Source organism: Ochotona curzoniae, unplaced genomic scaffold (genome assembly GCF_017591425.1).
Source record: "Ochotona curzoniae isolate NIBS_2020 unplaced genomic scaffold, NIBS_Ocur_1.0 contig_3819, whole genome shotgun sequence".
In the NCBI taxonomy this organism is placed as follows: Eukaryota; Metazoa; Chordata; class Mammalia; order Lagomorpha; family Ochotonidae; genus Ochotona; species Ochotona curzoniae.
The window spans coordinates 13,428,301-13,451,976 of record NW_024466004.1 but is presented as its reverse complement, the minus strand read 5'-3'; the positions used below and the strand labels follow the sequence as shown (position 1 = coordinate 13,451,976).

The window sequence follows — 23,676 nt, the reverse complement described above, 5'->3', positions numbered from 1 at the left end:
TTTCAACTTTCCATCCCAATAGAGAAGACTGATAGAGGTTTTCATGACATAAACTCATTAGCATGCACTAGGCCTTAGGTAATGGGTACAAGCCCATAATCTATTTCACTACTCACTTACAGATAAGCACTGAGACTTCAAGTCTACATTGTCGATCTAATATTGGAAAAAGTTTAAAGTACTTGTTTCCTTCTTGGATATGCAGCTTCAACTTTAAAGACACAGATTGTTATCTGAAGAAACCTCAAGTAAGAAAACTGAAATAACATTAATTGGAACCATTTATTTTAAAGTGTTATATTTTATTCTGACATCCATAAATCCTAAAATACACGTGATCAAAGTCTATTTTTAATTAAGGAAGTTTCTGTTTGTGATAAATTATTTTGGCTTTCTTGAGCTCATAGAAAAAAGAGTCCTTGAGAGTTTCTCCGGGCTACCTCTCCACCCACTGCAACCATCGTACATATAACACCTCTTCAGTATAGACTACAGGATTAATTCTTACGTGTTATAAGTTTGGACTCAGTGACACAAATGCTATCAATGTATCCCCTAGAAATTGAGAAGGGCTGGAACCCACCACAGAATCTTGAATATTATCAATATTTAAAAAGTGAATATAAATTATGGCAAAAACTTTTTCATTTTCTTTATTTGATTAATTATATTGCATTGTGTGACACAGTGTTATAGGCACTAGGATTCCCCCCACCCCTCTCCAAACCCTCCCCCCATGGTGAATTTCTCCACCTTGTTGCATTACCACAGTTCAAATTCAGTTGAGATTCTTTCATTAGAAGTATCCTGGTAAGTTCAACGGTTTCTAGGAGAGACCATCTCTGGTCTGAAGGTAAAGCCAGCAGAGTATCATCCCAATCAATTAACATAACATAACATCAGCAAAAATTTACAACATTATGGTATTAATTGACATGGTATTGATTAACCAATATGTTAAAAAGAAAAAACATGCAAGTTCTTAACCACATCCTGTGTCTTCTTCATAGACATTCCAATTTTGGTTTATATACTACTGGGTTCTATACACCTTAAAATGGCTATAGATTACTATTCAGCTGTCTCATGTCTATTTTCATTTTAATATTTAGCTGTTTATAGTGTTGAAGCATGATTTTGCTGAACCTGGTTGTTTTTCAGATGGTCTGAACTGGCTTATAACTCTAACAAGACATTTTTCAACAGTTTAGGTGCAGAACATTTTTAGGAGGGGTGTGCAGAGAAATCCTCAATACCCCAGTGAGGCGTAACTAATCCTTGTGTCCCACCTAGTGAGGTATGAGTGAATCCACACTGACTATTTCCTTTCTGATTCTCTGCTTTCCTTGTTGTTGTCTGTCTGTCTATTCTAGGTTTTTTTGTTTGTGTGTTTGTTTGTTTGTTTGTTTTGAGTGGTTTCTGGAGCGATCCAGATGGTCATTGCGAGAGAGGGTGGGAATCCAAAGCCAGAACCAGGCAAGGACCAGAGAAAGTTCCCCTCTCTAGTCATGAAGGAAGTTTATTCTTCTGTTTCTGCAGACCGCCCAGGGCTCCTGGTTGTTGTTCTGATGACGCTGGTTCCTGTACGGCAGAGTTTGGACTTCTTCCATCCCCTGTGGAGCTCCAGATGGGGGTGGGTGACCTCAGAGTTCTCGGCCTCCGAGGGTACTTCTACTCCCCGTGGTCTCCTTGGCAGTTGGGATGTAGTCCTTGGTGTCCGTGTTGATGGTCCTTGGTGAGGATCTGGGAGTCTTCAGGGTTGGGATACGAGCCTCATCCTGTCCACCTGCTCCACTCTGGGGTTCCCCCCCACACACTCAATGCGCTCGACTTCCTGTTAAGAGGCTGTCAGGATCACAGAGGAGTTTCCTTATTTTTTGTGAATGAGTAACACCTGATGCATACAGCGATTTGTACTTTATTGCTGATAATGATATATTTGAATTGATTTTTCCCCTTCAAATTAGTATCAGGAATCTCAGAACAGCAATTACTGTATATATAGCTACATGATTTTTTGAGCTTTTAATAAAAGTAATGTTTAGATGTATTGTAGTATCTAAATAAAACTCAGACACCTTAATTGCAATATAAAGAAATTCTGGGGGTAAGTGGGGGGTAGGGAGGGAGAGAGAACTCCAATGCCTATTAAACTGTGTTATAAAATAAATAATTAAAAAATAATAATAAAATAAACCTTAGAGAATGAAGATCCTGAGAACAATACTTGGGTCCTTTGTAGTTGTCAGGTTAATGCTGATCTGAAGAAAAAAGCCAGAGTTGTGACAAGCTGTGCAGATGATTATGGCAATTCTTTCTATCCCACACATGTAGGGACTTTTCATGGCCCTGCACTTAAAATTAGAATAATTCAAATAGAAAAATCAATCCCACCTACTCCTGCCTACTGCTGTATCTAATCATTAAGTGACATTGCGGATACATAAAACCAAAAGGTATCATATTTGAGCACCTCCAGTTCCATATTTTTCAACCTTTTATAATTTTATCTTTTAACAACTTATTGATGGTAATCAAGGATTTTATTTTACCACCACAGGCCTTTTATCTTTTTATAGAAGGTTTCTAAAGAATAGTTGATTTGAAATAGAAGAAAAAAATTTAAAAGAACAAAACACAAACTAATTTAAAAAGGATGCCTACATGTAGTGGAAAATAATGTCTGTGGAAAAGGATGTCTTTGAATTAAGTTTACCAAAACTATTTCCTGCATTTGGCCATGAAGGTTTTCAATAGACCACATATCAGTAGGTTACAGAAATGGTCACTCCATTGGAGAAATGGATTTCAAATGCACAGCAGATAGTATTCAAAATTGACTGAAGGCTTTTGAAGGTATGTTACAATTAACCAGACATGGACTGAACAATTCAGAAATTAAGTTATGTTGCCGACTCTGCAATGGGAATCCTATGATAATCTGAATAGTTGCGATCAGGTGGCAACATGAACCACTTCCAGCACAGAATGCAACGTGACAAGATGTGTGGCAGGGTGATGGAAGTTTTTACCAAAGTCATAAATGAATGACACTTCCTGACTTTTCATACTAACCCTGTTGCATATTAACATAAATCTAAAACAACATAACATCTGAATATGCACTGTGACAGCTCCCAAATAATCGCAGATTTGAAGGGCATTTGCAGCTTCTGAGTGTGTGAGCTGCGGGGAGGAGGATTCACTGAGTGCCACCCGGCTTCCATATGGCTGCCAAAATGTCCTCATTGTGATCTGGATGAAAATTAATGACAGACATCAATCAATTACCTCTTACAGAGCTCTTAAAATAATAGTCTGTTCATAGTTTAGTCTATATAAATACTTTCCCCACGCTGAATGTCCTGTAGCCTTAGGAAGAATAAACAGGATGATATACTAGGGAACTGAAAATAAGCAAGGAATTCTCATTAGCATAATTTTTTGTCTCTGATTTCTGAAACTTTGAGAAGTCTTGACAAAAGACATGTTTGGTTTTATTATCATTATTTTTAAGTATATTTCATTTTGCTGATGATCAAGAATAAAAATTTTGGAAAGTTACTTCCATTCTTTTGAGATTAAGATAGTTTTGTGGCCCAGCATGGTAGCCTAGCAGCTAAAGTCCTCGCCTTGCATGTACCAGGAACCCACATAGGTGATGGTTCTAGTCACACGTCCCATCCAGATCCTGCTTATGGCCTGGGAAAGCAGCTGGTCACGGCCTAAGGCTGTGGGACCCTGCACCTATGTGGGATACCTGGATAAGGCTTCGGCTCCTAGTTTTGAATTGGCTCAGCTCTTGCAGTTGCTGCCACTTGGAGAGTGAATCAGCGGATGGAAGAGCTTCCTCTCTGTCTCTCCCCTCTCTCTGTATATCTCACTTTCCAATAAAAATAAATAAATCTCTTTTTAGAAAAAGATTGCTTTTAGTTTTGATTTTCCATTAGCTCTTTCATTTCCCCCAGATTACAATCAGCTTGTTAAAAACATGGAATGGAGGCCCAACTGTAAGTTTCACAAGTGTTGAGATAGTATTTGCAGACACTTACTGAAGCCTTCCTCAGAGAGTGAGCCAGTCCAAATGCTTCCCAGTCATCAATGACATCCTTACATCAATTTAAAGCATTCAATTGAAACAGAAAGATGATTTGTTTGACAACATAGGAATAGAGTATGTCGCTGTAAAGACATATTCCAAACTTGGCTCCACGTCTTTTCCATAGCTTGGGAAGATGAGAAAATCACTTTCCTTGTTTTAGATCTAATCATTTCTATCTGTAGAAAGAATAGATCGGCAGAGATCACCTATAATTCTAATAACATAACTTTGAAAACAGTTGAGTGTAATTTTTTAAATATTTAGTATTTAGCCCTTATGTGTTTTCCTCAGAGATGCCACCATGGGCAGTTTGTAACAATGTGCCCGCACTTTGACCTTCCGCTCTTGAACCTTCTCCTTTCATAATGTCAGTCTTCACTGAGGAAATATTCATCTGATTTTATTGTGTGTCTCACTTACTCGATCCCTTGATGTATGAGAACAGAGGAAAAAGTTGTGTTCTGTTTTGTATTTTTCTTCACCATTTTACACTCACTATTGTAAAAAGATATGCTTGGTGTAAGCTAGCCATGCATACATTATTTACCTGATTTATTTAAACAGTTGTGCTGCATTGATGCATTTGATCATAATAGTCCCAATTCGCTGCTGGCTAACAATTGACTGCTAGTAAATACTACATAATCTGCAAAAGCAACATTGCAATCAGAATCATAGCAGCCATCATTGTAATCAAACTATTCTGAGTCTAAAGTTATGCTACATGTATTCGGGAAATATATCTCCAAATGGAGATTTAATATCTCATTACTTCTACATTACTATTTTTAACATTTTTTATCACAATGGGAGTAGATTTTGAAACATGACCTATACAATACTCTGCAACTCTTTCCAAGAGAATTAGAATCTATTTCCTTATCCATTTATCTCTTGAACCCGAGTGATTGCCATTTTTTTTTTTTTATTACCAACAGAGCACAATAATGACATTGTGTCAGTTCTAAGTCTGGAAAGAATGGTGCATTGCTTTCCGTATTGTTCTCTTGGGGGAGAAAACGCCCATCAAATGAGTAAGTGAATATTAGCGTAGTAGATGGGAAGGGACCCACAGCATGGTCATAGTTGTAACTTTCCCTTTCAGTGGCTGCATATGAATGAGATTTGCTAAATCTAGAAAACATGCCAGCCACTTACAGACTAACAGACTAGACAACTTAAGGTAGGAAAGTTCCATCAGAGCAGAAACACCGCCCAGCAATATCACAGGCCAATTTCTAGTCACCATGTTTTGGAGGGATTTGTTGTGTGTGAAAGCTAACAGATACTTTGTAACAAAATGAGAGTTTAAAAGCCTACTGTGATATTTTAGCCATCCATCTCATTCTCAAAAGCAGGTGGACGCCATACTTTTGTCTGCTTTTTTTGCTTTAGCATCAGGAGACAGCTTAACTCATTGTACCACAACATTGGTCCCATTTGGTGTTTTTTGGGGTTTTTTTTTGTGATTTGTCTTGTTTTGCTCTCATCACACAGTTTCATAGGCTCAAGGATTTCCCCTCACCCCTTCCCGCTGCCATCCCCTCCTTTCTCCAGAACTGATTTCCCCTATATTATTTCAATTATTACTTACAGAATAGTCTAGAACAGTCACAAATCCATTGTTGTGTTATTTTAGTGTATCCTGACTCTGTAAGTATAGACAATGGTAGAAAATTCAGCATCCTGTTGTCAAGATACATCCTTTTGAAAGAGTATTTATTTTTATCAGAAAGGCAGATTTATAGAGAGAAGGCCTAAATCATCTAGTTTCCTTCCCAAACGGACACAGCAGCCAGAGGTGGGCCAATCTTAAGACAGGAGCCACAGCCTCTTCTGAATCTCCCAGGTGAGTGCGCAGGGACCTGCGATTTTTAACCATCATCCACTACTTTTCTAGGCCATAATCAGAGAACTCAATTGGAAGTGTAGCAGTTAGATCATAACTGGCACCCATATGCAGTATCAGTGCCATGGGTAGACACAGCCTATTAAGCCACAGGCTCCTCTTATACTGTTTTAATTTTGATTCTGTGATTCACAGATTTTCCTTTCATTGTCTTTTATAGTTTATGTGAAGCCAGTTGGTCTTCTCTAGGCACCACATCTTTCCTACACTTCTAAAGGACATTTTAATGTACAACATAATATGCCTTTGTTGTAGTTAGGTATTATATAAAATAATAATAACTTTATGATTCTTTAAAGGGTACACTTACAATTGAATTTGGTTTATATGTAGATATTTCAGTGTCATTTGTTTTGCATGGAGTAGCTTTTTTTCCTTTATTTTTGGTCTTTTCTAAGTTCTTTCCTTTATCCAGCCTACTTAGGATTGTATGAAAACATGACACACAAGTGTATGAGTTGTTACCTTAGCTGGCATCATGTACCCCACACAATGCTTCACCACACCATTTCAAATTCCCGTAAACAAGTATATCAATTACATTGCATTATGTGACACTGAACTTAATTTTTACATACCCTTTGGATAAAGACGTTTGTGAAATGATTTCCTTCTGGTTCGGAAGGGGTAGTTCATGCTGTGTTAGATCAAAACAATGAGCAGGGCTAGAGAAACCTAAGGTAAAATAATAACTACTTTAAAATAAAATGTATGAACAAGTGAATTAATGAATGCTCCTTCAATTATGGGAATATTAATTCTGATGTTTCTTTTTTTAATATTTTATTATTTTTATTGAAAGGCGGATATACAGAGAGGAGAGACAGAGAGGAGGATCTTCCGTCTGATGATTCACTCCCCAAGTGAGCGCAACGGCCAATGCTATGCTGATCTGAAGCCAGGAGACTTTTCTGGGTCTCCCACACGGGTGCAGGGTCCCAAAGCTTTGGGCCATCTTCAAACTGCTTTCCAGGGCCACAGGCAGGGAGCTGGAAGGGAAGCGGGGCTGCTGGGATAGAACCGGTGCCCATCTGGGATCCCGGGCGTGCAAGGCAAGGACCTTAACCACTGCGCCACTGCGCCAGGCCCCTATTTTTTTTCTTTTTAAAAATATTATTATTTATTTGAAAAAGAAGAGATAGACATAGACATACACCATACACTGTATCACAAAGACCCACCACCACCCAGGGCTCACCCAAGAAGAAGCCAGGAAGCTGGAGTTCAATCCTGATGTCTCCAATGGGTGTGACGGACCTCTTGGTTGTCTCTGAGGTGGTGTTGAGTGCATAATAGGGCCAGATGCTGATACTGAGATGTTGTTATTTGCATTGCGTAACATTTTAAATGCAAGTCTCAGCAAGTTCACAGCTTTGCAAATTCTCAGATATTTAGTTTGAACCTGACTCCAAGATAAACTCAAGAAAGTGACAGCAATTCTATTAATAGTTGGATACAGAATTCATAAGAGAACACGGTAGGTCAACGAGAAATTCCTAAAGTAAAACACTGTCCAAACATTTTATCAAAACAGAAGGAAGAATTTGAGAGAAGTGAAAATGTTCAGTAAAAAGGATTAGCACAGACATTGCTAAGAATTTCACCGAGGAAGGAATAAACTAAACCGGAAAACTCGGATTTCGCCTGAAACACTTCGGAGCGGAGCAGCGCATTCAGGTGGGGGATAGGAGTGTGTGACCGAAGAGCTGAAGTCCAGAGAAATAGACAAAGCAGTAGCAGCCCCACATGCACACAGGAGCCACTGCTGGCTGACGACGACTTGGCCAGAATTATGTTTAGGACCCAAAAGTCTTTCACTTTTCGCTAATGATATAACAATATTTATTTATTTTCTCCCAGTTTGGACTTGTCAGTTTGCTTGCAGTCAGGACTGTGGACAACTCCCTTACCTTATAAGGCTGTCACGGCATAAGGTAATAAATATACTTGAATATGGAAAATATAAACTGTTAAAAAGAATTTTATAGTAATTATGGAACAAAAGTGCTAAAATTAAAATGCAGAATCTAAAAGTAAAAAAACAAATCTTGGATAGAGCTTTTGCCTAAGTACAGAAGCATAAACAAGGCAGTGAGAGAGCCAGGGTCATGGGGACTGCTCTGTCCAGGTGATGCATTTCAGAGCACAGCTCTAAGCTGGCAGAATGAAAGTTCTTGCCAAGTACATGTGTTCATGTACCGAGCGCTACATTTTTGTTTATGTTGCTGAATTTGGTGAATGATTTCCTCAAACCACTCATCAGAAAACATACACTGAAGAGGTAGGTGATTGTGTTTTTTTAAAAAAGTTAAAATCTACTTATTACTCTTGGCATATTTTACTTTGTTACTCTCTCTCATTTTCATGGTTCATCTTTAGTAGCTGCTCAGTTAAGCCTGTGGTTAAAATAATGATGAGGAGTGAGGGAAGGAGCAGAAAGAGTTGTACTGATATGACTCTAGAATGTGGCACTTAATGGCTTAATGGGTTAATGTGCTTAATGGCAACCTGCTTTTTAAGTAATTGCTGAGAATGAAGAAGGCACATAGAATTGGGCAAAACCTGATTTATTCAACCATGCCTATATTACCTTGAAGCTGGTGGTGCTATGTACACTTTCCCTTTTCTGTTTGGGAGACAGCAATGCACATATAGAGACAGAAGAACCTCCCATCTTCTGGCTCACTTCTCAAATGTCCTTAATTTCTGGAGCTCAGCCAGGCTGAAGCTGGGGGAAAAAAATCAATAATTTGAACCATCACTGTTTTAGCAAGCTACAGTCAGAGGAACAACTGGGCCTTGAATGCACATGCTTTAATATGCAATGTGTCTTAACTGCTAAAACCAACATTTGCTGCATTAGCTCTATTTCCAAGAAAAGCATGCCAGCCACAGATGACAGTGAAAGCGACAGAAGAGGTTAAGTTGGAATCATCACCCTCTCCTGTAGTTTAAATGCAGCCTTTGAAATCCAGGATATCAGGTGGGAAGTCTAGAGACCCTTTTTCTTTGTTTTGTCTTGTTTTTAAATTTTTCTATATTTATTTGAAAGATGGAGTTATACAGAGAGGAAAGATCTTGTGTGTTTTGGTTCATGCCCCAAATTCCATGATCTTTCTACTCTATTTTATAATGAATATACTCTTCATTCTGCAAAAGAGGGAGTTTGGAAATAAAAAAAGTGATTTGCTGAAAAATTCTTTGTGAAACAAAGACAGTCATTGGAATGAGTAAATCTGACTCCACTGTAAATTTGTTGAAGCATTTCCCATGCTAATTTAGCTGTGCTTTTATTGATTTCTCCCTTATATTGTAAGATATTTTTCTTCCTTTCATATGTTATCATTTAACTATTTTATGGAATTACAAGATAGAGTACGAGAAAGCAAACTCTGTACATTCAACATTTTTTTTGAAGAACCCATTTTGCCTGAAGTGCGTGTAGTCTGTACTCCCAAGTCAACAGCCTTAGACTCTTCCTTTACTGCTATGTTCTTACACATACTCTGAGGTTGAGATCATGACACAGGTAGATCCAGGACAAACAAAAAAAGAGAGGCTTTTATAAACAAAGTGTGCTCAAGAGAAAAGATTTGAGGGTCTGTACTAAAACTCAACTGGTTGGTCCTCAGTCAGGTTGTTCCATTTCCAGTTTAGGCCCTGTTTATGGCCTGAAAAGCAATGGAGGATGGTCTAAACCTTCAGATCCTGCAGCCCTTTGCGGAATCTAAAACAAGTTTCTGGCCCCTGGCTTCAGATGGACTTAGCTCCAGTCAGTGCAGTGATTTGGAGAGTAAACGTGCAGATGGAAAAATGTTTCTCTGTCTCTCCTTCTCTCTGCACATATGCCTTTCCATTAAAAATAAATTTTAAAAAGAAAAATTTCACTTTCCTGGCCAAACTGATATCTACAAACCATAATTGTTATCCTATGACTTTCACAACTTAATTTCTAAATTTTAAATATCTAACAGAATTTGCATATACAGATCACAAATTACATACAAAATATTAAGAGAAACACTATATATTGTCAGGATCAAGTTCAGGTTCAAAACCAGGAAATCACAAAAAGTATGATTCAGCTCAAAGCAAGTTTTATTGGGAGTGCTTTTGGGCAAGGTTCACTGCTGGTTCAGAGGGCAGGCAGGGAGGTTGAGTGCAAAGGTCAGGGTGTCATTTTTTATGGAGGTCAAAAGAGGAAACGGGTTGAGGTCTGGCAGGCAAATGCATTTTCCTTATACGGTGTTGTGGAGTGCTGATAGGTTCTTTCTGGACTCAGCAAGTCCATAGGTCACCACTCAGCCAAAGGGACTTTCTGGGTGTTGAGATCTCTGAGACCAATTGCATCAGCCACCTTCCCTTTCAGGCCACCCTTCACCCACCAAAGCTGGGCCTTGCATTCCCTCCATTTTCTTGGAATAGGGATGGCATTGGTCTCTTAATTACTTCTTGTTGAATAGAGGCATTGAGGGGAGGGAGGAGCTGGGCCACTGGAGGGTCATTGGTTGCCTCCCGGAGGGGTGATTGGGAGCTGAGTGTAAGGGTGTAGCAGCAGCTAGGGATACTTCCTGTATCTGCGGTCTGAGAAACTTGAAGAAACAAGTGGCAAACATTAGAAGAAGGCATATAGCAAGTATGGACCCTCACACTGGGACCGACCTCATAAATAAAGTAGAGGACTACCAATCTGGGAAAACAGAGGAAGACCAAATATATTTGTTTTTCAATTCCTCCATGAGCCATGGGAGGGTGTTAACATTTTCTTCTACAAGTCAGGTTTTGTTGATGTAGCAATGACACTCCTCCTGGAGCAACAAGTATTTATCTCTGTTGTCTGCTATCAGAGGATCCAGGGCCAAATGGTTTTGGAGGAGCACTGGTACCTGGGAGGTAATTGGCCTTTGGAGGGTGTCAATGGATGCAACAGAGGCCTCAAGAGTCACCTGCACCCCGTCTTCCAGGTCCTACAAAGTGATGATGCCGTGGGATAGGGTTCTGCTCCCTACTCTCACGACTACAAAGAATGAGGCAAGGGATATTCCCACAACCAGCGGCAGAAAAAAAAATCTTTTACTTTTTAAAGACTTATTTATTTTTATTGGGAAGTCATATACACAGCAGAGGAGAAGCAGGAAGGAAGATCTTCTATCCATTGATTCACTCCCCATGTGGCTATAATGACTGGTGCTGAGCTGACCTGAAGCCAGGGGCCATGAGCTTCTTCTGGGTCCCCCACACAGGGTGTGGTGTCCCAAAGCTTTGGGCCATCCTCAACTGCTCTCCCAAGACTCAAGCAGGGAACTGGATGGAAAATGGGGCTGTCAGGACATGATCCTATTTTCATATGGGATCCCAGAGCATGTCAGGTGAGTACTTTAGCCACTAGGCTACTGTGCTGGGTCCAATAACACATTTTTGTTAAGAAAAAGAGACAGCTGGAGAAGATTGGATAACATTGACAATATTATTACATGGAAAGGAAATGGATATTGGTCCATAGCAGATAGGTATGAGCTATGGTATGGGAGCTGGAATTGTACAGCAAAGAATGGGAAAGAACGGGAAAAGGAACACTGTGAGAGAAGAGGTGTTCACAGGGTCAGTCCTGGGAACAGCAATTAAAGGGCACACACAAGAAAGGCCATCTGAAGCATTATCTACCGCTGTATGGTTAAGCATGAGTGTCCCATGCTGGAAGAGGTTGAATCAAGAGAAAGGATTACCAGTTTGTGGTTGTGTCGCGACTACAAGTTGTGCTGTATGGGTGGAATTTAGCTGACCTGCTGTATTAATTGCTGAGCACCATCAGAGGGGGCTGCGGAATCGGTATTATAATGGGCATTAGGATCAACACATGAGCAGAAGATTTTGCTAGACATTGAGGGAGTGGAGGTGACTGTGGACCAGTAGGCACTGCCCATCACTCCTTAGTCCACCTGGGGTGCCAAGGTTCCTTGATAATAATGGTCCAGGGATCTTCCTGTGGGTCTGTGGTGAATAGCTGCTCCACCCACCAGTCCCCAACTCATATAAGCTACTATCACAGGTCCTTACCTAAGAGTTTCTTGGAAGTGCTTATGAAGGGCATTTCCAAGTGCATTAAAGGCCTGGTATACAGCAGAGGGTGAGGTGAGGAGTCCCACAATGGTCTTTCTGACTGCTGAATAGAGAGGCTTGGCTAGAACAGAAAAGTTGGGTGTCCAATAGCAGAAGAAGCCTGCCAGGCCCAGAAAGGAACGCGTTTTTCTACACTGTCTGAGGGGAACAACAGACAGAAAATCCGGGTACAACTGGCCATAAGGGCCTCTTTGGTGTGTTGAGGGAAATTCCTAGGTAAGTAATCTGAGAGACACAAAATGTGGCCTTGTTCCAGGAGACACTACATCCCAGTGTGCCCAAAAGTTTAGGAGGGATTCCATGTGGCACTGTGAAAAGGGCAGGGACTGGCTGTAAAGGAGAAGGCCATCCCTATATTGGAGTAAGGTGCTGGGAGAAATGTTGCAGGTTAGAGAGGTCCCTAACCAATACCTGACCAAAGAGATGGGGTTACTTGGAAGCCCTGAGTCAGCCCTGTCCAGGTTGGAGGTGGGTGACTGGGTCAGTTCAAGTAAAAGCAAAAAGGAAACAGCAGTCAGGGTGAAGGAGAATAAAAATAAATAAAGTATCTTTGAAGTCAAGTATGGTGAAATGTGAAGTGGTGGCTGGGACCTGTGATAGTAGTTTATACGAGTTGGGGACTACTTGATGGAGAAGAATTAAGGCCTCATTGATGAGGCAGAGATCCTGAACTAGGTGATAAGTCCTTGACGGCTTCTGAACAGGTAAAATGAGATCCTGATCAAGGAATTTGGAAATTATAAGCTATATTCCCTTAAGGTGGGTATGGGAGATAGGAAATCTGGGCCATGAAGGGACAAGCAGGCACACTATTACCGGGGGTTGGTATTTAGTTATAACAGGCCCAGATCATTGGATCTACTCTTTCTATGGGAATATTGGCAGAGGGCAAATGGCATGATTGGGCATGAGTGATGGGAGGAAAGGGAGCAGGAAGTGAGAGGCTGAGGTTTTTTTTTTTGTTTTTTATGCCGGATAATTGTGTGGAGACACCCAGTTGAGAAATAATATCTCATCCCAAGAGCTGAATTAGGCAAGAGTGGATAGAGAGTATATGGATGGATTATGGTCAAAAGAGCAGAAGAGAGGCGCAGTCTGCCTGGGGACCCAAGGGGTCCTGTCTATGCCCATAGCCAAGATCTGGGAAGAGTGGTAGATCCCACATGGAAGGGTATGATGCAGTAGGTAGCCCCCATATCCACAAAAGGAACTATGAACTTACCCACTACCTGTAGTGTTATCCTGGGCTCAGTGAGAGTGATGTGGGTCTCTGAGTCCAGGCACTGTCAATCCTAAGCCATGCCAAGCACTTCCAGGAACATGTCCCTGACCTTGGGACTTCTCCCACATTGAGGCACAGAGGGTAGGGTCGTGCCCAGGCAGGCCAGTTTCCAGTATCCAGCCTGTTCATAGTTTGGTCAAGGCCTCCAGGGTGGCCTGGGGGATGGGCACTGTCATGCCCAGTGACCCTACTTGCTGCACTAAAAGCAGTGAAGTGGGGCAGTCTTGAATGGTGTTCCATGTGTGGCCACATACCATGGCTTCCATGGGGCTAACACCAACCGCAGAGTGGCCATTAGGGCTTGAGTTTGGAGGGTCACCTTCTGCTAAACCTGCGCCTGTTGTACAATATCTGCCTAATCCTCTCAGGCATTGTATACTTTGAATGCCGTTTAAACCAGGTCTAGGATATGGGTCTGGGGTCATCTTCTGCTTTCTTTGAGTTCTTCTAGATATCAGGTGCTGATTTGGTGATAAAATAATTTGCCAGAACTGCGGCTCTTATGGTTAGTGGGGGGGTCTAACTGGGTGTAGTGAGTTAATGCCTTGGTAAGACATGTAAGAAAAAGGGCCAGATTCTCTTCTGGCTCCTGAAGGTTCTTTGAGTTTTTCAAAATTTGCAACTTTGTTAGAGGCCACCCTCATACCTGCCAAAAGGCAGAGAACTGTGTATTCTCTTTGCTGTTAGCAGAACTGGCCATCCTGGATATTCCAATTTGAGGGTTCAGTTGTGGGGACCATCTCGGCCCCCACTGGTAGGATGTTATCTGTAAAGTGGACATTGTCAGCATGAATGCCACTGTGAGGATTCATTGCTTCTCATCTTTGGTTAAGGTTGAGGGCAGTATAATAGAGGTCATGCCTTATCAGGTCACATACCCAAGTTAAATAGGTAAATTATTTAATATAACAGGAAGGATTGGCCGAAAAGGATGCCACATGCTTTCCTACCTGTGAGTGATGTTGAAGTGATACATGAATGTGGACCTTCACTTCTCCAACTGCCCTGCCATCTCTCATAAGGGGTAGGAAGATGAGACCAGGTGTGGGAGCTGATGGGAAAAGGGAGCTCTGTGGGAGAGAGAGAAGGGCCAGGCTAACGGCTCATGAGCCAGGTTGACAGAGGAGAACAGGGAGGGGAGGACTGCATGAAGTGTAAAAGGGGACAGAGAGAGGAAGGGGTGGTCAGAGTGGCCGAAGGGGTTAAGGACTGGGGCGTGGGAGGGACGGAGCCAAGGACATAGACAGTGGCACGGTTTTCAGGTAGGGAGGAGGTCAAACAGGAGGAAAGGACAGATCCACTGGAGGATCGGTGAAGGGGGAGGGTTGTTCATTGAGAGAGAGGGGTTTGGAGATGTCCTGCCTAGGGTTGGTGGTGTCTGACCACAGTGAGCAAAATTAGGGAGGTAGACCAGGAAACACAAAGGGAGGGACAAGAGCAAAGAGTTAGGAATACCTGAACATATGGGATCTCTGAGCACCTTTTCATCCTGTGGCAGTAACTATCTAGCTTGTGGAAGATGTTAGTTTTGAAAGTCCTCTCCCATGGTCATTGTGACTGGTTGTCCATTGTGACTGGTTGTCTCAACTTGACACGACTGTTCAAAGCATCTTGTTAGGACATAGAGTTCCTTATAATCCCCTCAGAGGCTGTGTGATGTACAGGCCAAAACTTCTGGTGTCCCTAACTGCTCATCTATCCAGAAAAGTTAGGAAACAGAGAATAGTCATCCAGTCAAGAGGTCTCCACAACCAAAACAGGAAAGAGTCTCAGACTAGAGAGTGGATCCCTGACACAGCTTAGACTTTGGGCAGGGAGGCCCCCGGAACCAGGAGAGCCCCAGCAGAGTTCCCCAGGGGAGGGCTTACTTCATATCTTCCAAGCCAGCTGGATGGTGGTCCACAGGACTTGTCCTAGAGCCTGAGGTTTGGTCCAGGAAAGGAAGTGGCCTCAATGGGGATCCATGAGATGACATAATTCCTCCTGGTTTTCAGGTCCAAATGTCAGGCTGGGATTCAGGTTTAGAATCAGGATATCACAAAATACATGATTCAGCTCAAAGCAAGCTTTATCAGGAGTGCTTTTGGGCAAGGTTCACTGGACCAGGTTCACAGAGGGCAAGCCAGGGAAATCACACCCAAGGGTCATGTGGAGGCATTTTTATATGGAGGTCAAAACAAGAGATGGGGTGCAGTCTGGCAGGCAAAGACATTTGCCTTATACTATGTTTTGGAGTGCTGAGAAGTTCCTTCTGGCCTCAGCAAGTCCATAGGTCACCACTGGCCGTCGGGCCAGACAGGGATTTTCTGAGTGTAGAGATCTCTGGGCCAGGTTGCATCAGCCATCCTCTTTTGACACCTTTGCAGACCATCCTTCACCCACCCCGGTTGGGCCTTCTATTTATAATAGCTACAAACTTCAAAATCTAAATATCTGGCAACATTAAAATAAGCAAGCAAATAGTATATGCATACATACTAGAATTTGTGTTAGCAATTTAGTGCTACACACAATTATGTGCTTGAGTCTCATAAACATGTTAGATGAAAAGCAATATTCCAAATATTATATATTGTGTGATTCTTCTGTTTTGAAATTAAATTGAAACTAATCTATGTCAGTTTCAGACAAGTATTGGTTATGAATTATATATAGCAAGATATGATGGTGCCTATGCAAATATTTTTATTTTCCATATTAGCATATGCAGTATATTCATTAAGGTACACTCATAGAATTTATGAACATTTTAATACTCAATATCATAAAAGCGATGGCAAAACCTATACATTAGCTATAAAGTAATTTTCCCATACACCTTCACAAGCACACCCTTCTTTAAGTCTTGCACCTGTTATATTTTGTAAATGGGCACATGCTCATTTTACTCTTGTCATATGAAATAAAAATTCTTTGTTCCAGGAACCTCAGGCTCATAGTATTATAAATAGATGGGTCTGAATGTATTACTCTCAATAATTCAGTTTGTTCTCACTCGTCCCTCTTGTTCCAGCTCTCTTTCTAGTTTGTCTCTATTTCCCTCTTTCCATTGTCTCTCATTCTCTTTATCTCAGGCGCACAAACACAATAGAACATGATAATGTTCTTAGTGATTGAGATGTAAAGGAGAAAATGATTTTTAATGCCTTTTATAAATGTTTGATCATTGTGTGCATTTGAAAATAGTGGTGTAACTACTAAACACATAATTTAAGAAGCAAAATTTATGATTTTGTAATAAGACTTTGCTTTAGGTTAGTCCAAGGTAGTCTTTCTTAAAACCTAGATAAATCCAACAGGAGCAAATGAGAATATTATGAGCAGGAGAGAAAATGGGGAACATAGAAAAAGGGTTTAGCCTGACAGACCATTTTGTGCCTACATAATTATTCTAATGCCATTCAATTTTTATTCAAGGTGAGGATTTGGGTCAGTTGCTCATTAATCCAATCTGGCTTTCACTTGTAGCGTACTATTATTAACTCTTTTATTCAAATGTGATTCAAATGAATCTCTCTATTAAAAGAAGTGAATTGATGCAAGCAAAACATATTGTTAGTAAATCCTTCCCAGTTTGGCAACACGTTAATGATAGATCTGGCAATCTCAGTGTCAAAAACTCTATCGGCATCTGTTACAACAGAATTAAGAGAAAATGAGCGAAATGAAAATAAGTGGAGGCAGGGAGGATAAAGCGCTATAAAATATTTGCACTGCATTATAATTTCTTTGTCCCTGAAAATCTATCTCAGCTATCATTACGTTGGTGGAGAGTTTGGTATCATTTCCTGCAGGAAGCTTTCCTACAGAAATAGAGGAATGATTCAAAATGTATATGGGAAAACTGGGGTAAAGTCAGTTGCTAGCACCATAATGCATGAGAAAATTATCTTTGATAGATTCCTGGTATTCTGTTTGTGTCTGAAGATTTATTTATTTTAAGGGTGCAATTAAATTGAGAGAGAGACAAAGCCAGTCTTGTATTACTTCCCAAATGGTCCCAGCATCCAGAGCTGAATTTGGCCAAAGCCAGAAGCCTGGAGCTCTCTTCGGATCTCCAGCACTTGGGTTGTCATCCACCGGATTCCTTGGTGCATCAACACGGAGCTGGATCAGAAACATTACAGCTCCGACTGCTCATGATATTTACACATGATGCTGGCATTGCAGGTGACAGCTTAATCGGTGCCAAAACACTGGCCCTTGAACAGCTAGTTTTACTCTACTCCACCTGCATTTATACCTTTAAAAAATCTTTGTTTTACTTGAAAGGCAGAACATCAGAGAGAGAAAGAGTGGGATAGACTGATGCTCCATGCACTGGTTAACAACCAAACAGCTGTAATATTTGAGCCCTTTGAAGTTCTTTCCTAGTCTTGCAGCTATTGCATTTTTTTTTTTTCGGACAATCTGACTTTACAAAAGCAAGCCACAGATTCCTGCTACTACCTGTGGGATTTTGAGCAAATTTCGTTTCCATTTCTCTCTCTTCCGTAAAATAAGTGGCAAAAGTAGCTTCTACATAAAGAGCTTGAGAAGATCAAATACAAAGATTTAATAGGAGAATATTACTGAGTTGTAGTAGAAGAGCTAATATATGAAGGATCTGGAACACAGAACTATCCTTGCTAGATCGACTTCAACATAATATCAGGATCTACATTTCATGCTTAGTGTATCACAAAAGTCCAATGTGAACACATGATCCATCGCAGCCACTCAGGCACAGTAAGAACCTCCCCCAATCTAAGGCCAGTGTTTTTGCCTTAAGACACTGTAATTGTCTAAGAAGAAAATCCCCTTCCTTAAAAAAACATTATTGGAAAGTCAGAGAGGAGGAGGAGAAAGAGAGGACAAAATTCTGTTTGCTGATTTACTCCCCAAGCAGCAGCAACTGCCGGAGCTGAGCTGATCCGAAGCCAGGAGCTGAAGTCTCTTCCAGGTCTGCCATGCTGGTGCAGGGTCCTAAGTTTTGCGCCATCCTTGACTGCTATCCCAGGCTACGAGCAGGCAGCTGGATGGGAAGCGGGGCCGCCAGGACATGACCCAGTGCCCATATGGGATCCTGGCATGTGCAAGGTGAGGATTTTAGCCAGTAGGCCACCGCGCCGGGCCTAATTCCTTTCTAATGATCTGTCATACACACCCTTCAAAGTCACCTTCCTAGATTGATGACATTCTCATACACACTTACTATTCGGATTTCACTTATCTAAGCTGAATTATAGGCAAGTGTGCGTAGACAACATCTGCATATTTCTTTAAAGCACTAAAATTCACAACAGTGTGAAAAAGAATAATTCAACAGTAATAATTTTGACATCTAACAGGCATTTGGGATGTGCCAAGAACACATACATTCCTCAGTCCAATGCAGTCAGTCCTCAGCCACGAAGAAAAGGAAATTGAAGCATAGAAAAGTCCAGGAACTTTCCCACTTGCACAGTGCAAGGCAGGGACAGGTGTAGGATTGAAGCCCATGTAAATGTATTTTAGAATCCACCATCTCTCCTCTCCTCCTGTAAGTTGTGCCTATGGCATTCTGGAAAGGCCTTCTAAGGTCGCCCATCATAACAAACTCACACGTGTTCTCTGTCTGAGAAGGATGCATTTCCAAATAGTAAATATCATTTTTTTAAAAATTTCTGTTTCCCCATGAAGTTCTTAGTCCGAAGTTTGGTGATTCTTAATCATATTCTTATATATGAAGTGAATTAATTGAAGGCAAATGTTTTAAAATGTTGCCACATACTCAGTGTTTTGTAACTTCCAAAAGCACTAGACTTTTTAATCTTGTTAAAACACTGTGTTAAAAAAAAAAAACTTGTAAAGTGGTATTCAACACAAATGATATTTTCTGTTAAGAATGCTTTGTACAGAATGGGACAGCAGAAAGAATGCCATAATAATAGCTAACATTCTTCTGATAGCTACTGGGAGCCAACTTGTCCACAGAAGGAGGTAATGTCACTAGAATTGTTTCTTATTTGTGAAGCTACTGAGTATCAGAGATACTCCGTTGCCAAATCCTGTAATTTTCATAGTGCATCTTACTACAACACCAAGGAATTGCCTCCTTCTTTTGTATGAAATTTGTCATCTTTTTTTTTTATTTGTTTTTTTGTACCTTGTATTTTCTGAAGTTTCTCTGAATCTGACTCAAAAGGGCAGAATTCTGCTTCTTCCTTGGAATTCAATGTGCATATCCTCTTTTGGCCACAAGAGGGAGACTGTTACATGCGTAGGGTGAATGAATTACTAGCAGGCATGCTGCTGGCTCGCAAAATCAAGCAAACACTTTAAACTTTGAACGGAAAATGGAAGCTCAATTTAATAAGCTTTGGGTTTCACAAACATTTTCATGTGCCACATTGGAGAAAAAGAGACACTGGGCCCCAGGAATTTATGATAGATAGAGAGAGAGAGAAAAATATTATACGTACATCCACACAGAGAGAACTATGAAATAACAAATATTACTAAGTATTGTTGGCTACAAGATGTGCAAATGTATAAGTAACTGTCGTGAAGTCATGAAATAACATTGCGTGTTTATAACGTGATCTGAAATGTTCCATCTTGATTCAGGCTCTGGATTCTTACACCTTCATACTGGACTATGCAATCCTTATCACCTCTCAGATGACCGAGTTGAGACTTCCAGGTTAAGTGAACGGCCGCGTCTTGTCTTTCCTCTCCACGAACATTCTTCTCGCGTCTTCCAATCTGCTTCTTTTCTTCCAGTGTTCTTCCCCTTACAGAAACTTATTAGGAAAGTGATCCATACTGACTATTTTATCAGCATAAAAAGTTTTGGATTATTGTTCTTTCCCTCACTTCTTTCCATTTCTATCAGTGTATTTTGGTGTATTTTTTTATTGATGTTTGCACAGCTAAAGCGTAAGATAGCTGAACGAATCAAACGTGTGTGGGGGGTTTAATTTCAGTAAAAAAAAAAATAATAAGTTATACGCCTCAGACCTTGTTTGTCAAGTTTACACAACATGAGAATTTTTATGGTCAGATTATAAAACTCTGAAAATAGGACTTCATAATGGAAATGCTGATACAACCGTGACTATAGTGTTGCAATTGCATCACTATGAGAAAATTGGTTTAGATAATATACCCTTCTGGAATGAATGCCATTCTAAACGATTGTGCATCTCCATAAATCTAAGCTAACTCAGTAATTCAAAATTACTAAGATTTAAGTTTACTACCAATAAGCAATAAACTTATGGCTACTGCTATAATAACTGTTGGTGACTACCCCCTTATTTCACAGCAGGTGGCCTGCTCCATGCTGGTAGCAGACTGAATAAAAGCAAGCAACACTTTGAAACTAATTCTTGAAGTTGATGGAAGACTCTGGAGCCATTTCAACTGGTGAAATAGAGTTGTGTTCTATGGATTTTTTTTCTTTTTAAATTAAATGCTCTGAGACTCTTGCCCTTTCTGACAAAGGAAGGGCAAAGATAGCTTTACTCTGATTTCATGTCACTGTTATGCGTCTCTAGATACTTAAAAGTGTTTTTAGCAAATTGTTTGAATTCATAAAGCATTGTTAAAATATCCCTATCAAAATAGGGAAAATAATAAATTACAAAGATTTCTCTGAGTTAAAAAATTAATTTTGGGCCTGGCGCGGTGGCGCAAGTGGTTAAGGTCCTTGCCTTGCACACCCGGGATCCCATATGGGCACCGGTTCTAATCCAGGCAGCCCTGCTTCCCTTCCAGCTCCCTGCCTGTGGCCTGGGAAAGCAGTCGAGGACAGACCAAAGCTTTGGGACCCTGCACCCGCGTGGGAGACCCAGAAGAGTCTCCTGGCTTGGGATCGGCATAGCATCGGTCATTGCGCTCACTTGGGGAGTGAATCATCGGACGGAAGATCTTCCTCTCTCTCTCCTCTCTGTATATCCGCCTTTCCAATAAAAATAATAAAAATAAATCTTTAAAAAAAAAAAGTAAGAGAGATTGACCCAAACAGTCTGATGCCGATAACCAAAAAAGCAGAAACAGCATAGGATGAAAATCTAAATTAACAATAATTTTGAATATGAAATAATCAATAAGGAATATTAAATAAATTATTTTTAAACATCAAAGATTAACATGAAACCACAAGCTATAGTGTTACATAGATTCACAGAAATCTAGTTGAAAAGTATAGGGGTTTTACTATCACTGGTTTTCATCCATTTCGCTAGCAGCACCAGGGCGATGTGACCTCATAAAAAGAGACTGGCTGAGCTGCATCCAGTTCAGTACTTTAGAACAGTTCAAACAATATTGGAGTTAGTTTACCTTTTGTTTTTATTTTTTGTTTGTTTTTGTTAGAGTTAGCTCTTCTTTTGGTTTTTATTTATTTTATTATTATTTTATAAGTTATTGGTACAGTCAATAGATCTGCAATTTTCCTTGATGGGGCACTGTCAGTCAGCATCTCAATCTTACTGCTTCTAAAGGGTTTGTTTAGATTTACTGAAAGAGAATGAGGAAGGAAGGAAGGAAGAATGAGAAAGGGAGAGAGAGGGAAAGAGAGAAACAGAAGTATTTTTATGCTGTTGGAATTGCACATATAAACTGCACTGGATCTATTCTGTTTGTGTGAATATAACACTGACATGAGAATTTCATTCCAGTGATTATCATGCATTTGCTATGCCCAGAGCATATATTAATAAAGTAAAACAAAAAACCATAATTTTTTATCCTACTATGTTTGTAGCAGAGCTACTAGCAGCAGTAAAATGAAATAAGCCAAGGTGTCTACCAGCAGATGAGTGGAAAAATAAAATGTAACGTACACAAAAATTTTATATATGTATGTTACATTTTATTTTTCCTCTCATCTGCTGGTATACATATATATATGTGATATATATCATGTATATATATATATATTACATATATGCACACTTGCACAAAAGCACCACAGATACTTTTCCAGTTATAAAATATTGAAATTTTCTTGTTTATAATAAATTAGGTGCAACTGGTAGGTAGCATGCTGAGCATAACAACCCAGATACAGAAAGACAAATACTGCATGTTCTCCTGTGTGAGAGAGAGCTAAAATTAAGAATCAAAGAACAAAAAAAAAAATCCCTGTGCATATCAGTTTTTCTAAAAACATGGTGCTTTTTCCAAATTGTCTAATGACTAACACTTGTCTAATGACTAACATTATTTAGATTATCAATGATTCATACATTTGAGTCAAGTGGCATGCAGCATTTCAATGAATAATTTACTCTGAAATAGCCAGGTGTTTGGCTTGAAAAGTGACACAATGTTCCACTTCGAATTACTTTTGCTCTCTGTCCTTGGTCTTACATAATGTTCTTAGGCCTTCAACCTTAACAATTTCTCTTTGTCCTCTCTCTCTCTCTCTCTGTTTTAATAATTAACTTATTTTTATTGGAAAAGCAGATTTACAGTGAGGAGAAACAGAAATATCTTCCATTCACTCTTCACTTCCCAAATGTCCACAGTGGCTGTAGCTGAGCTGAAACAAAGCCAGGAGCCCGGAGTGTCCTCTGTGTCTCCCACATGAGAGCAGTAGCCTAAGAACTCGAGACATCCTCTGTTGCTTTCCCAGGACATAAGCAGGGCGATGGGTCAGAAATAAGAGTATCGGGGCATGAACTAACACCATATGGGATCTCAGTAGCACTTGCAGTGGAGAGGAACAACCAATCGATCCATCACACCAAACTCAGCCTTATTTGCAAAAAACAAGAAAGAATTACGTCTCGATGCCATCTAAATTATAATCTTTCCCTGTTATTAATTCAGAGTAATTTCCTTTATCTTGAACGTAGGTTATTTTTTTCCCCTGTGTTAATCTCACTATTGCTAAATCCCTTTTTAAAAAGATTTAATCATTATTTGAAAGTCAGAGTTACAGAAAAAGGACATGGACTCACTCAGCAGATGGCCAGGTCAAAGGCAGGAGCCAAGAGATTCATCCTGTCTCTCACGTGGATGGCAGATGCCCAACACGTGGGCCACCCTTGCCACTTTCGTCAGGTCATAGCAAGCATCAGTAGTCTATTCCAGCGGTTTTTCCCCTCTCTGTTTCAGTTTCAGTGAAGTTAGAAGTCATCACTATTTTCTTGTCATTTGTGCTTGACAAAGGCCAACAAACAGAAATTGACTGTATTTAATTATGAAAAATTTCACTATTTCACACATATATGTATCTGTATATGTGTATGTAGATGCAAAACTAAATTTCAAAGGAGAAAAAGTGGGGAT

The 23,676-nt window shown here is 40.2% G+C and overlaps 1 protein-coding gene across 1 annotated transcript in view; it reads left to right on the top strand.

Moving 5' to 3' along the window:
• Nucleotides 1–10,807: 10,807 nt before the first annotated feature.
• The window catches only part of LOC121158419 (beta-defensin 110-like), a 32,141-nt gene continuing 19,272 nt past the window's right edge, over nt 10,808–23,676 (top strand). Inside the window, exon 1 of the mRNA XM_040983123.1 lies at nt 10,808–10,904. Coding sequence (XP_040839057.1) covers nt 10,808–10,904 — 97 coding nt within the window. The remainder of the gene's footprint in view (nt 10,905–23,676) is intronic.